Source organism: Lissotriton vulgaris, chromosome 5, assembly GCF_964263255.1.
Source record: "Lissotriton vulgaris chromosome 5, aLisVul1.2, whole genome shotgun sequence".
NCBI lineage: Eukaryota > Metazoa > Chordata > Amphibia > Caudata > Salamandridae > Lissotriton > Lissotriton vulgaris.
Window position 1 is genome coordinate 1,956,295,455 of NC_141693.1, and position 15,625 is coordinate 1,956,311,079.

At 50.7% G+C, this 15,625-nt stretch overlaps 1 protein-coding gene across 1 annotated transcript in view; it reads left to right on the forward strand.

Moving 5' to 3' along the window:
- The first annotated feature begins 842 nt into the window (after positions 1-842).
- The window catches only part of LOC147717859 (uncharacterized), a 31,390-nt gene continuing 16,607 nt past the window's right edge, over positions 843-15,625 (forward strand). Inside the window, exon 1 of the mRNA XM_086924637.1 lies at positions 843-1,073. Within this exon, the coding sequence (XP_086780763.1) occupies positions 1,019-1,073 (55 nt within the window). The 5' untranslated portion in view covers positions 843-1,018. The remainder of the gene's footprint in view (positions 1,074-15,625) is intronic.

The window sequence follows — 15,625 nt, forward strand, 5'->3', positions numbered from 1 at the left end:
TAGGTGAGAGATGTCCAGAGACACACTGTGTGTGATGGCTCACCTGTCTACCCTGTCTGTGTCTCTCTGTCTCCCCCACCCCGTCTGTCTCTTCTCTCTCCCTGACAGGCACAGCTGGTGATGGCCAGTGATGCACTGTGTGTGATGGCTCACCTGTCTACCCTGTCTGTGTCTCTCTGTCTCCCCCACCCCGTGTGTCACTTCTCTCTCCCTGACAGGCACATCTAGTGATGGCCAGTGATGCACTGTGTGAGATGGCTCACCTTTCTACCCTGTTTCTCTCTCTCTCTCTCTGTCTCTCCCATACCCCGTGTGTCTCTTCTCTCCCTGACCACACAGCTGAAGACCCTGCAGATGCATGTGGAAGGGGTCCGACGACAGAGTGTATGAGACGAGACACCTTGCCTGCTTCTCTCTGTCGCTCTCTCTTCCTCTCTCTCTTTATCCCTCCCATAAGCCCCATCTCTGTTTCTCTCACTCGCTGTCTCTCTGTCTCTTTCTCTCACTGTTCTTCTGAAGGCCCTGGAGCTGTGTCCAATGACACATTGTGTGAGCTGAGACAGCGCACCTGACTCTCTTTCCCTCTCGGTTACTCTATTGACCATTTGTCTTTCTCTCTCCCCACCCCCTGCTAAAAGCAGCAGAGAGAAGGGCCGGAGGCGTCCAGTGACGCACTGTGTGAGCTGACGCGACTCACCTGGCCCTCGCATCCCTCGGGGCTCCAGCGTTCCCGACGCCTCCCCCATCCTGAACAAATTCCCAAACGTCAGATTTGTGGGGCGGCCCCTGCCGCCCAGCCCTTGGGGCGGTAGTAGGGTGGGAACGGCTATAAATGCTCTGTGCGGGGAGAGCGCCACGAACATCTGGTGAGGCTGACATCGCGCGCTGTCTGGAGGATACCTACCGTCCCTGTCAACCCAGAGCCTTCCCCAGTGCCCCTCAGCCGAGACCCGGACACCAGCGGCGCCTGACTCTGACCCAGCCCGTCCGACCTTCTTCTGTCCAACACATAGGGGCCATGGCGAGGTGGCAACTGGTAGCAGCCCTGGTCGCAGCACTCGGCGTCTGCCTCGGTAAGGATGGGTAGTTGTGGGTGGGCGAAAGTGGGGTGGCACCCGGGACTGGAGTATGGGACCGTGGCACTGTCAGAAAGGCCTCAGGGGTGGGGAAGGGTGTTCGCTGGTGTCTGAGGCCACCAGTAGGCCGGACGGTGGAGGGGGTGGGGGCGGTGTTGGGGTCCCTGGGCAGCATCGAGGGCTAGAGGTAAACCCCGAGAAGATTCACTCCAGGGTGGAGTCGAGAGGATTGCCAGTCTAGGCCGCTGCCCCCGAGGTGGCGCAAGCGGCGAAACCCTTCACAGCGGCCCTGGTCCCACCAGTGACGCGCAGAATGTCGTGAGGGCAGCTGCGTAAGGGTGTTTTGAGGGTGGTCACTCTTACGAGCAGGGGCGGCGCTCAACACTCTGAACAGGCAGCACTGAGGCCGGCGTCGCACAGCGCCTAGACACCATGCCAGAGAGGTTGGCCCCTGTGCTCCTGTCTGAAGCGGCTTGGCTGCTCTGAGTAAGAATGACCAGCGAGGCTGCTTCTAAGTATGTGGAATAAGAAAGCTTCAGCACAAACAGCAGGCCTCTGAGTGACAGCAGCAGGCAGCACGCTCAGGAGGCTGAGAGAATATCTCCCGAGGGAGAATGGCGTCAGGAGGACTCTAATATCCACCTAGACACCCCCCTTAGCCAGCTAAGCACCGGCTCCAGAGATCTGTTTGAAACCTACATGCCACTCATGCCCTGGCAGTGCTTGTCCTATGAGTGATGGGCGCTTCGACTAGTCTGCTTCTGTGAGGAAGGAAGGCTTGCTTCGCGACTACCAGGCCGTGTTTCTTCTGTGAGGAAGAAAAACGTGCATTCTATGGGGAAAGCTTCCACTGCTGCCCCGGCTGTACATATCCTCTGAAGGAGGGAAGCTTGCTCTGCTGCTCCGGCTGTACCTGTTCTCTGAAGGAAGGAAGCTTGCACTGCTGCCCCGGCTGTACATGTCCTCTGAAGGAGGGAAGCTTGCACTGCTGCCATGGCTGTACATGTCCTCTGAAGGAGGGAAGCTTGCTCTGCTGCTCCAGCTGTACCTGTCTTTTGAAGGAGAGAAGCTTGAACTGCTGCCTCGGCTGTACCTGTCCTCTGAAGGAGGGAAGCTTGCACTGCTGCCCCGGCTGTACTTGTCCTCTGAAGGAGGGAAGCTTGCACTGCTGCCCCGGCTGTAACTGTCTTCTGAAGGAGGGAAGCTTGCACTGCTGCCTCGGCTGTACCTGTCCTCTGAAGGAGGGAAGCTTGCACTGCTGCCCCGGCTGTACCTGTCCTCTGAAGGAAGGAAGCTTGCACTGCTGCCCCGGCTGTACCTGTCTTTTGAAGGAGGGAAGCTTGCACTGCTGCCCTGGCTATATCTGTTCTCTGAAGGAGGGAAGCTTGCACTGCTGCCCCGGCTGTACCTGTCTTCTGAAGGAGGGAAGCTTGCACTGCTGCTCCAGCTGTACCAGTCCTCTGAAGGAGGGAAGCTTGCACTCCTGCCCTGGCTGTACCTGTTCTTTGAAGGAGGGACGCCCCTACTGCTGGCCTGACTGTACCAGTCCTCTGAAGGAGGGAAGCTTGCACTGCTGCCCCGGCTGTACCTGTCCTCTGAAGGAAGGAAGCTTGCACTGCTGCCCCGGCTGTACCTGTCTTTTGAAGGAGGGAAGCTTGCACTGCTGCCCTGGCTATATCTGTTCTCTGAAGGAGGGAAGCTTGCACTGCTGCCCCGGCTGTACCTGTCTTCTGAAGGAGGGAAGCTTGCACTGCTGCTGCCCCGGCTGTACCTGTCTTCTGAAGGAGGGAAGCTTGCTCTGCTACCCTGGCTATATCTGTTCTCTGAAGGAGCAAAGCTTGCAGTGCTGCTGCCCTGGCTGTACCTGTCCTCTGAAGAAGGGAAGCTTGCACTGCTGCCCCGGCTGTACCTGTCCTCTCAAGGAGGGAAGCTTGTACTGCTGCCCTGGCTGTACCTGTCCTCTGAAGGAGGGAAGCTTTCAGTGTGCTCCAGTCCTGGCTCTACCTGTCCTCTGAAGGAGGGAAGCTTGCACTGCTGCCCCGGCTGTACCTGCCCTCTGAAGGAGGGAAGCTTGCACTGCTGCCCTGGTTGTACCTGTCCTCTGAAAGAGGGAAGCTTGCACTCCTGCCCTAGTTGTACCTGTCCTCTAATGGGGGAAGCTTGCACTGCTACCCTGGCTGTACTTGTTCTCCGAAGGTGCAAAGCTTGCACTGCTACCCTGGCTGTATCTGTCCTCTGAAGGAGGGAAGCTTGCACAGCTGCTGCTCCAGCTGTACCTGTCTTTTGAAGGAGGGAAGCTTGCACTCTTGCTACTCCAACTGTACCTGTCTTTTGAAGTAGGGAAGCTTGCACTGCTGCCCTCGCTGTAATTCTTCTCTGAAGTAGGGAAGCTTGCACTGCTGCCCTCGCTGTAATTCTTCTCTGAAGTAGGGAAGCTTGCACTGCTGCCCTGGTTGTACCTGTCCCCTGAAGGAGGGAAGCTTGCACTGCTGTCCCAGCTGTGCCTGTCCTCTGAAGTAGGGAAGCTCGCACTGCTGCCACGGTTGTACCTGTCCTCTTAAGGAGAGAAGCTTGCACTGCTGCCCTGGCTCTACCTGTCCTCTGAAGGAGGGAAGCTTGCACTGCTGCTGCTCTAGCTGAACCTGTCCTCTGAAGGAGGGAAGCTTGCACTGCTGCCCTCGCTGTACTTGTTCTCTAAAGGAGAGAAGCTCGCCCTGCTGCCCTGGCTGTACAAGTCCTCTGAAGAAGAGAAGCTTGCACTGCTGCCCTGTCTGTACCAGCCCTCTGAAGAAGAGAAGCTTGCGCTGCTTCCCTGGCTGTACAAGTGCTCTGAAGAAGGGAAACTTGTACTGCTGCGCTAGCTGTTCAAGTCCTCTGAAGAAGGGAAGCAAGCACTGCTGCACTGGCTGTACAAGTCCTCTGAAGGAGGGAAGTTTGCACTGCTGCCCTGGCTGTACCATTCCTCTGAAGGGGGGAAGCTTGCACTGCTACTCTGGCTGTACCTGTCCTCTGAAGAAGGGAAGCTTGCACTGCTGCTCCGGCTGTACCTGTCCTTTGAAGGAGGGAAGCTTGCACTGCTGCTCCAGCTGTACCAGTCCTCTGAAAGAGGGAAGCTTGCACTGCTGCTCCGGCTGTACCTGTCCTCTGAAGGAGGGAAGCTTGCACTGCTGCTCCAGCTGTACCAGTCCTCTGAAGGAGGGAAGCTTGCACTCCTGCCCTGGCTGTACCTGTTCTTTGAAGGAGGGACGCCCCTACTGCTGGCCTGACTGTACCAGTCCTCTGAAGGAGGGAAGCTTGCACTGCTGCGCCAGCTGTACCAGTCCTCTGAAGGAGGGAAGCTTGCACTCCTGCCCTGGCTGTACCTGTTCTTTGAAGGAGGGACGCTTGTACTGCTGCCCTGGCTGTACCTGTCCTCTGAAAGAGGGAAGCTTGCACTGCTGCTCCAGCTGTACCAGTCCTCTGAAGGAGGGAAGCTTGCACTCTTGCCCTGGCTGTACCTGTCCTCTGAAGGAGGGAAGCTTGCACTCTTGCCCTGGCTGTACCTGTCCTCTGAAGGAGGGACGCCTGCACTACCATCCTGACTGTACCTGTCCTTTAAAGAAGGGCAGTGTAAACTGTTTCTGCCTAAGGAATACCTGTCCGATGAAAAAGGGTTGTTTCCACTAGTGTACACGAACACTACCTTGAATGAACGCTACAAGGGGCTTTTTCTATATACACTAAGGCTTGAAGCACTCTCTCTGTAGCTGGGAAAGGTCAGGATCTTTCCCTACCACAAGAGTGCCTGTACTATCCCCATACTGAACTCTCAGGGCATGTCCCTGCTCAGATGGTTATGCTTTCCACATACTGAACTCTCAAGGTCTGTCCCTACCCCCACAGCTGTGCTATCCTCTCAAAGCACTCTCAATGTGTATTCCTAATCTCAGCAACGGCTGAGCTATCAGCTCTCTCCCTACTCCCATGGCTGTGCTATCCACATTCTGATCTCCCAACGCCTGTCCCTATTATCAGCAACGGCTCTGCTAGCCACATATACTGAAATCTCAGGGTATGTCCCTACTATTGCAGCTGTGCTATCCATATACTGATCTCTCAGGGTCTGTCCCTACTCTCACGCCTGTGCTATCCTTATACTGAACGCGCAGGGTCTGTCCCTACTCTCACGCCTGTGCTATCCACATACTGATCTCTCAGGGGCTGGCCCTACTCTCAGCAGTGGTTGTGCTAGCCCTATTCTTAAGGTGTGGCTCTAACCAGCCAAGAACCGTTGTGCTGTCTCTACAGCCTCAATGTTTGCTCTGGTGGATGCAGTGACCCCTAGTGGCCGCTCATAGTATGGCATCAACTGATACGTTAGAGCAGATTGACAGCTGCCTCAGACACTAACAATCAATAAATATCAAGGCACTCCGATTGGAAAATAATTTGTAATATTTTCAGGGAGGGGGTATGTGTTGATCCGAGGCAGGTGATTTTCTTGGATACGCCGTATTCGGCTGGCAGAAAACGACCTCAGACACCGAATACTCTCTTAGAAATATAGGACATGGCGACTAGAGCGCGTTTACTAATGGATGCAATATCTTTTATTGCAATTGTATTGTAATGTTATTTATATAGTGCTTACCACCCCCGACGAAGCACTGTGGCACTTTACGGTGAGTAGCACGCTACTCCGGAAGCCAACGTTAGAGGTTAATTTAGTGTTTATTGTTGGTTATTGTTATTAGTCATGAGCTCTCATGAAGAAGTGTGTGCATTTTCTCTGGTTACTTTGTTATAGATTATATTGATTCTTATCAGGTGTGATCATTAGTGGGGGCATGAGGATTCCGGTGAATGGTTGGTGAGACAGATTGGCCGGTGGAGATTAGGTAATGTCAGATTATATGGAAGAGGTTCTAAAGAGGAGAGCTTGTGATCCATGAAATGAGGTATCAGAACATTGCAGAATTCCAATAAGAGGATTGAGGCAGACAGGCATGAGACTGGGAGGAAACTACACTCGGAAATACAAGGCGGGCAGAGGATGAGGATGCAGAGAAGAAGGTCACTCTAAAGAAAGGAGAGGAATCACGCAGATGTGAGACAAGGTCAGTTTTTCATGCAGGGCTTTAGGCATATAGTGGGAGAAGGCTTTCTGTGATAGCAAGATCGAAGAATGTAAGCTGTAGAAAGAAACAACATTATACATAGTGCTTCTTATACGGGCCAGACAGCTTAAACATGTGAGTCTGAGTGTACACATCCTTTAAACATGAAGAGGCCGAGTCTGGTGTGTGCCGAGCCTAGGGCAGGCCTTTTAACCCCTTCGCTGCGGGGCTAATGCCCCCGGGATGCGGGGGGAGGGGGACCGCGTGCGCCCCTCGGTGCTCGTAACGAGCTCAGCTCGTCACGCTGCACGGTGGCGCTGTGCTCATGACGAGCTGAGCTTGTCATGACTACACCCGTTTCTATGGAACGCTCAGCACAGCAGGGGACTTATCCCCAATCGGGAGCGCCGTGGCGGGCATGACGATGGTATGTGATGATGGTAAAGTGTTCCAAAGCTTAGGTCAGAGGAACCCATGAGGCACAATTTGATCGTGGGAACAGTGCACAAGGAGCGATTGCTAGAACGCAGATACCAAGCTGATTGATGAAGACTTATCAGGTCAGCGATACAGTGGGGGGCAACTTTTGCCCTTGCTTTGTAGACATAGCATAATGCTTTGGATTGGAAGTGTGTCTCCGCCCTCAGCCAGTGAAGCTCGCGGAGGAGAGATGTAGCTGATGAGCATATGGCAGTCTGTCAATAAGTCTAGCAGCTGCATTATGCACATTATGCATTGTACATATAAGTGAAGCAGAGTGAAGGAGGCCTGTGGGATCCATTTTGAAAGTTCTGGACTCCTCCTGTGCACAAAATGGAGGAGTATGTTATTTTTCCCGACAGTGCAAGTAATGCAGGAGGGAGGAGACCTAGGCAGTGAAGTGAGGACAAAAGAGACATGGCTCTTATAGAAATGTGATGTGGCACTGCCACCTGGTGGATGGTGGGGTGAGTGAGCTGTAGTCTCTGTTCAAAGTGAAAAGGGTCTCCTATGTAAAACCAGCCTTTTGTCTCTTTCCTGATCACAGCCTTTGTGGCTGTTCATAGCCAGGAGCAGGTAGTACACACCTCTTTGTGTCTCTGTTGTGGATGCTCCAGGCTGGAGACTTCCCTGCTCCAAAGAGCACCACCCCACATTAAAGCTTTGTCTTCAACTATATAGAGAATCACTTGAAAAGGAAGCCGCCCTGAACCAGTTCTCCTGCCACCAGATTTCTGGGAAAATACATTGTGCTTCCTGGTTTTCAGGGAAGTCTGACGGAAAGCAGAGGGAGGCACGTTTTTATGTGTTTTAAGGCAGGGCTGGATGGTAGCCCTTATTGAAAGCAATGTATGTATTCTACAGTTTTTTAACTCTGCAATCTGGAATGTTTCACTATTTATGGTGAATGTAAATTATGATATTTAAAAAACAGTAGTTGCGGGTAGAGCGGTCGACCTCGAAGCAGGGAAACGGGATCGAGTCTCGGCAGGGACATTCAACACCCTGTGATTCTGGGCAAATCACTTAGGGCAGTTTTACAAGCTCTTTGTGTCACTTTTGAGCCACTTTTCCCATGTTAAAAATGACGCAAAAGTGGCACAAAGGCCTTGTAAATAAGCCCCTTAATCTCCCCATGTCGAACAAAAAAATGTGTCCGTCTGTAACGCAACTGGTGCTCATGTAAAGCCTCTGATACCTTTAGGTTGAGTTTGCGCAATATAAAACTCACCCCCCCAAACAATTTGCTGTTATCGTTCTTGCAATGGTGCTGTGCACTTCTTTTCTTCTTGGTTGAAAAGCAAAATAGTACTGACGATTATAGAAATAGTAACAAGATTAAAAAGTATGCCTTGTATCCCATAGGCTTGTAGGCATTCCTATGCCTAACAAAAGCCAGGGGTACCAATGCACAAACTGACCAAGTGGCACACGAAGCGCAGCGCCTCGACTCGCGTGGTCGAGCCAGCCCGCCTGCATGCTTCTGCACACTGTATTGAACGGTACCTGCTGTACAACCCCACTGTGTACAGCGCTGTTACTTTGTAACCAGATTCATACTAGAAGCGCTGCATGCATACACCCAGTCTTATATGCAAAGGTGTGACTGACAAGGAGGTCAGAGATGGCCCTGTCACTCGGCTGATGACCACCCACATGCACATGGTGGTTCTTTGTCCCTGGGTTCCCCTCAACAAACCCTTATAATTTGGCAGTGACCAAAGGATATTTCGTCTAGAGGAAGCAGTCTCTGTTCTGCCCCCATACACAAGATTTTGTGTTGTATCAATGGAAGAAGGAAGTGGTCACGCGAAACCCAGCACTGCATGTGTTTGGAGTAGGGGGTGTGGGAGAGTACATACTTTTTTGTCTTGCAAACGTTCTGTAATTCTTATGAATAATACAAATCTGTAGTTGTTTGCAAATTGACTTGCACATTAGAGTTCAACTATCATCAGGGCTTTAAGTGGGCCGGGTCTCACTGGAGCTGAGCACCAGCAGTTTTTTAGAGAAGGTCTCGAAACGGGTCTCTATCGGGCTCTGTTTTATGCCCTGGCACAGGCGGTCCGTTTTTTTTGGACTGCAGTGATAGCAGATCCATCGATTTGCCCGTGCTCACTTCTCACTAGTAGAGAAATTACGGCATGGTGTCATACCAGGGGAGTGTTGTAGGGGAAGGGAAAAACTTTAAAGAGTCATTTTTTTCCTGGATTTCCCTTCTCCTTTTGAAACTCAGGAGCAGCAACATTGTTGTGGTGTCACCAGGGCTTTAAGTGGAACCTTTTTCAATATTATATACAAGCCATAGTTGCTGCTTATTTATCTTATGCAACTAACAACCATTGACAAAGCCAATAGGCCTAACTTGTTGTAGGTATGATGTTACTTGTTGTATCATATATCTGGATGCAATGAAAGAAACAGCAAAATACAAGTCGGGTGGCGCACTGTGCTGAGCAGAAATTTTTAGCTTAGGTGGTTTTAAGCCACGCCCATAATTACATTGACCCCCGCCCCTTTTGAGAGAACCCCTAGTTTTTTCATCCCACTTAAAGCCCTGACTATTGTGTCCCCTTCAAGTTGTTTCGAGACAAAAATAGAACACCCTCGAACTGTCACGCCATAGTGGATGCCACTTGGCCTCAGCCATCTTCTCAGACTTGGGAACATGTCCTTGGATGGTGTCTCAGCATGAGAGCATCAAGGCCAGGGTTTGTAAGACTGATGATGAAGGAGACACCACTGTCTAAGTCCCTGGAGATAACTCTGCTCTGACCTGGAACTCTTAGGAATCAGAAAGAAGCACTTCCGGGGACAACAGTTCGCCTTTTTCAGTAATGTCCCCTACACCCAGTTGCACCTTCCTGTGCCTTGGTTCTCCTTGAGAGAAATCTTCCTAAGTCTAAATGTTCTTCAGAGTTATTCCTTAGACCCCATGCCCCCACTTCTTGCTAGTTGTGTAAGCTTAGGGCAATCAGTCCTACCCACAGTCTGCAGGTGATGACCAACTCTAGTGATTTCCAGTGAATATTTGTATCTTTTATTGCCAGTACCATAAGTCTGACTGATAGAATTTGCTTTAAAATTGATTTGTTCAGAGCTGAGTCAAGATATGGCTGTCTCGATGCTTCCTTGCAGGAGCTAGCTTAGAGCACGATATTGCTTCTGGAGGACTCTATTGGCCTCATATCATCTTGCTTGGATAATAATCTTACTTGTTTCTTTAAAATTCCAGGTGGGGAATAAAATCCTGCCAGTTAGACAGGTCAAGGTGCAGTTCAGTGTAGGCAGTAAGTAAGCTGTCGGCCCAGGAATTTTTATCCTTTTGTGAAGATTTACTTTAAAATTGCTTTCTTTGTATTTGGAGGGGCTGCGGGTGCCCCTCTGTAGTATTGAATAGTCGATGCCCAGTGCTCGTAAGATTACCTATTTAACCCGAATTCCAGCCGTACCAAGGCATTCCGGGCATGGGCGGGTATCTAAAAAATCTGTTTAAATGTTCAGCACTTGGCAAACCCCATCCACGTTGCTGGTCTTCATCAGCAGGGAATTTTGCGCCATTTTGGATTCTGCTCTTTCCTCCTCCATTCTAGGGTGGTACCACCTCCTCCCATAGGGGAACTGCCAACTGGCCCATGTCCACAGAATGATGTTTAACCAGTCCTGACTTTTCAGCCTACAGCACTAGGCGTGTCGGGACATATTGTGAAATCTGGTCGCAGCCAGATATCGAATGCCAAACTTTTTATATTGAGTTACTATCATTTTGTGCATGTTGAAACAAAACCCCTTCACCGTTTAAAGTGAAAACCTGAACTGGATTTATGGTGACAGCCCGGGTTTGTGGACAGACAGTTGCTTCCCTGCTTGAGTGCAAGAGCCTGCAGCTTTTTGATATAACTCTTTTTAGAGGCACAGATGGCCAGTGTGGTGGAAAGAGAGGCATCTCTGTAACACTGCGGCTTCTGGACACCGTCACTTCCTACAAAACTCTAGTCCTAGGGTCTGCTAAGCCAGGGTGATGTGACCTGGCCTGTTGACTCCTGCCACAAAGCAGGTGTGTGTTGCAATGGGCACCAGGTGAGGTCACATCGCACCACCTGGGCAGTAGGCTCTCATACATCACATCCTGTATAGTAGTGCACAGGGCTCTTTTCTCTCCCACTCTCTCTGCCATCTTGAAATGTATATTTATCTGTCCTACATTCAAAGATGGCCACTGTGGATTCACGCACAGCCACGACAGCCATCTTTGACTAGTGCTGCTTAAATCGTAGCAAAATCCATTCAAGGATGCTGCCGCGGATGTGTGCATATTCACGGGAGCCAACCAAGTGGCAATGCCAATAATCTTCCCGGCCGAGACTTATTGGCTTTGCAAATAATTGTTCCGTGTTTTAAACCCAAAGTAGGCATTTTATTTTTCGTTATAAACTCATAGTGGGAAAGCAATGTTTTGTTTTCTTTTTTTCATTTCCTTCCTGGCATAATAGCCTTCATTATATGGCTATAGCGAGAGTAGGATCAGGACAAATGAGGTCCTGAAACTCTTATGTAAAGAGCAGGAAAATTCCTGTAATAAACCTACTATTGACCCTGTAGTATTAGTGCCCAAACTGTCATCCGCTCCCCATTGCATTGTATACACTTGCCCATATAATGATTACACAGGACACATTGTTATGGGTAAAGTACTGCTGCAGGTTTATTTGCATACAACAAACGTATGACGTTTTAGTGGGTTATCTTATGGGCGATCCAGGGCAGGCAGCCCCTCGCTGCCCCGACGGCTTATGAGCCAGCCGGCACGGTGGGTCGACGCCCGGACAGTGCAGCCTTTGCTGATCCCCTTCCGGATCACGTGATCATGTCTTATACTCCCGCCCCTTTCAGGGCGGAACGTGGTATGGAACACCCCGGGTTGGTCAGGCCCCCCAACCACCCGAAGGACTAACGGGGCGCCGTCGCGGTTTTCCCGGAACCTCCCTGCGGCTCCAGGTCTTTGGCTCAGGCACCCTTACTGCGCCAGGCAGAGGTACCCTTACTGTACCGGTCTTCCGCAGAGGTACCCTTACTGTACCCGTCTACCTCCAGATCTCCCTGTAACTTCGTCTGCAACAAAAATAGCAAAAATAGCAAAAATAGCAAATTTACGCCCCAACTAGGTGGGAAGGCAAGAATGTGGAAGAAGGTTGACATCCCGGCCTTTCTCCAACTGCTGACCTCTACTTGCCCTATACTTGATCTTGACACTGAGAAATCAGAAGAGGTCTTTACCGAATGGCTACTTCAGGCAGCTGAAGTCCATGCCCCCTGTGTTAACTTTTCCCGCTCTCGCCCCAACGATGCTCACAGGTGGTTTACACCTCACCTAAAAGCCCTTAAACTTAAAGTCCGCCAAATGGAGCGCAAATGGCGCGTAGCCTATTCAGAACATGACAGAGCCAACTTTCGCAAAGCTCGCAGGGAATACCAAAATCTCCTCCTTACAAGCAAAACGGATTACTTTTCTGATAAAATTCTTAAGGCTCAAAATAAGTCAAAAGAGCTATTCAGCATCGTGGAAAATCTCAGCTCTAGCGACAGAACTTCTCTCCCTATTGTACCTACCCAAGAGCTCTGTAACACACTGAACTCCTTTTTCTTTGATAAAATTTGTAAGATCAAACAAAGTATTCTCACTACTCAACCCCCTCTTTTGTTTGCTGACACTTGTTACAATCCTGTCACTTTAGATTCCTACCCTCTCATAGACAACATCAAGTTACTTAAATTACTAAATAAAGTTAAAACTGGCTCCCCTGATGATATCTGCCCCCCTCACATCCTGAAAGAAGTGGGCACCAATCTCCCTGGATGCCTACTTTCTTTTTTGAATGGATCACTTGTACAGGGCAAAGTCCCATGCAATCTGAAAAAAGCTCTTCTTGTTCCCCTCATAAAAAAGGCAGGAGCTAACCCGCTAGATCCCATCAATTACAGACCTATATCGCTGTTGCCATACTGTGCCAAACTGCTGGAGTCACATGTTTGTGAAACTATCTCCAGCTTCCTGGAAAAATCTGAGTATCTGGCACCGAATCAAGCAGGGTTCCGTCCTTGCCATTCCACTGAGGCGGTTATCCTCTCGGTGTTAAATACTCTGAGGCGCAATGCAGATGCAGGTATCCATCAGGCGCTTGTTCTACTGGACCTCTCTGCTGCGTTCGACACGGTCGACCACACCATCTTGGTCGACCGTGTCGAGCAGGCAGGCCTTAGGGGCCCTGCATTGAGCTGGATCCGCTCTTTCATCTCGGGCCGCACACAATCGGTCAGACTAGGCTCATTTTCTGCTCCCACGATACCCACCACCTGTGGGGTGCCACAGGGGTCCTCATTGTCTCCCCTCCTCTTCAATGTCTACCTTCGCCCTCTCCTGCACTCCCTGCGGAACGCTAATGTCACCATCTTTAACTACGCGGATGATTTGCAGCTCATCTTCCCTCTCAACACCATGGACTCAGTGGGCGAATTCCAAAGAACTATGTCCCACATACTGAGTTGGATGAGCTGCAATCATCTGAAGCTCAACCCGGGCAAGACTGAGCTGGTCCTGCCCGGACAGAGCCCACTTAGTTGGAATGCCAACTTCTGGCCCACCAACATGGGAGCGCCTCCTACTAAGTCCCCCGTGGTTAAAAGCCTAGGCATTCTCATCAGTGAGGATCTCTCTCTAAAAAGACAGGTTGGAGCGGTGGTATCTTCCAGCATCTTTCAATTGAAGAAAATTAGAAAAATTGCTCGTTTCTTTTCTTCAACAGCGCTCACTCAGATCGTCCTCTCCTTGGTTCTGTCCAGGCTGGACTTCTCTAACAGCCTTTACCTCGGTCTCCAAATTGGTGAGCTGAAACGTCTCCAGCTTGTCCAGAACCAAGCCGCTAGGCTCCTCCTGAACATATCCAGGAGGCAATCTATCAGACCTGGCCTCAAGCAGCTACACTGGCTGCCAGTTGAGCAACGTGTGGCCTTCAAGGCTGGGTGCATTCTGTTTAGGTCCCTGAATGACTCTGGCCCTTCTTTTGTCAGAGATCTATTTAAAAAATACTGCCCCTCGCGTCATCTTCGATCCACCTACAAATCACTTTTGATTGTGCCCTCATTCAAAAGGAAACGCCTCGGTGGCAGCTGCTTCGACCATCAAGCTGCTGCTCTTTGGAATTCTTTTCCTCTTCATATAAAGCAGAATGATAACATCCTCAGCTTTAGACGATCTTTGAAAACCTGGCTGTTTTCTCAAGCTTACCACTGACAGCACCACTCTGTTCCTTGACTGCTCTGCCTGGTTCTTTCTATAGCGCCATGAAGCCTTCGGGCGTACGAGCGCTCAATAAATTCAAACTGACATTAACATTAACATTAACACAAAAGAAAACATTAGAACGTCCAAAACATCATGCCACCTGCCCAGCTGCTGGGTACGAGGATAGGGTGAGTGCAGCGAGGCAGGCAGGCGCAAGACGACCGGACAGCGTCCGGACAGGAAGCAGCCGGGGGGCCAGGACGACCTGCAAAGAGGTTGCATACAGACGGCTGGGCCTAAATACCCGGCCCGCCCCCAACGCGCCCTCCCCGGGATGCACGTCACTGGTGCACCCGGCCAGAGGAGGGGCGGTGAACTGCCCGAGCCTCCCCCTCCGAGGGCTGAAGGAGGGGGGGGTGCTACGACTAATGGGCACTAAGGGGGCTGCTCTGCTGATGTCCCCCTGTGGGAGAAGCGGGCAGCGGCAGTACTCTAAGTATTCAGCTAATAGTATTTCTGTGATGCCCACCCACGCTGGGAGGAGAACCAGGGTACCTGCGTCAACAAGAGACATCCCCTTATGTATATTATGTATATAGAACGTGGCTTACTGTTTAGACCTAATAGTGGTTCTCTCATATGTATAGGAGGAGTCACACCAATGTTGCACTAATAGTAGTTGTACCAAGTCACTGACTGACTGACTGAATTATTTTTAGAGCGCTCTTATGCCGAGGCGTCTTGGCGCTGTAAGACGGAGAGATAGGAGTTGGAATTAGGGCAGCACAAAGAGCCAGGTCTTCAGTGCCTTTCTAAACTTAGCTATGCTCTTTTCATAAGGAAGCGAGGATGGTAAACTGTTCCATAGCTTTGGAACTTGATGGGAGAAGGATCTGCCGCCCCAACGGACTCTCTTAGTCCTAGGGATGTGCAGTGGATTTTGGGAACTGGATCTGAGTGAGCGCTCAGGTACGTAGGGGGAGAAAAGATTGGAAAGCTGTTTAGAGGTCTGCCCATAGAGGGATTTGTGGGCCAGGCACCTGACCTTGAATTGAATTCTTCTCCTGACTGGAAGCCAACGGAGTTCACTTATTGCTTTAGAAGTGGGATGTCGTTTGGGGAGGTTAAGCAGTACTCTGGCCGCTGCATTTTGGATTGACTGGAGTCGGTTAAGTTGTTTTTCGCCGGCACCTATGTACAGGGCCGAGGTGACCTGGTTGATTTGGGCTGTACAGGAAAGGTCCTTGTCCATTATGAAACCTAGGTTTCTGACCTTGTTGGCCGGAGTAGGGCAGATGCCGGCTTCTGAAGGCCACCAGAGATCGTTCCAAATGGAGGGTTTTGGCCAAACTCGATCACCTCTGTTTTTTCGGTGTTAAGTTTGAGGAAGTGAGCGTTCATCCATGACTTTACGTCTGACAGACAGTTTCTGAAACTGGTGGCGGTGGCTTCTACTGTCTGCGCCAATGAGACCACCAGTTGGGTGTTGTCGGCGTAAGAGACTAAATGCAGGCCGTGGGTTTTTATCAGTGCAGCTAGGGGTGTGACATAGAGATTAAAAAGGGTTGGTGACAGAGCCGACCCCTGAGGGACTCCGCATGGTAGAAGGAACTCCTTTGAGAGAAGACCATCCCAGTGAATTTGGTGAATGCGTGCCTCCTGAAAGGACTGAAGCAGTTTTAGGGCGGTGT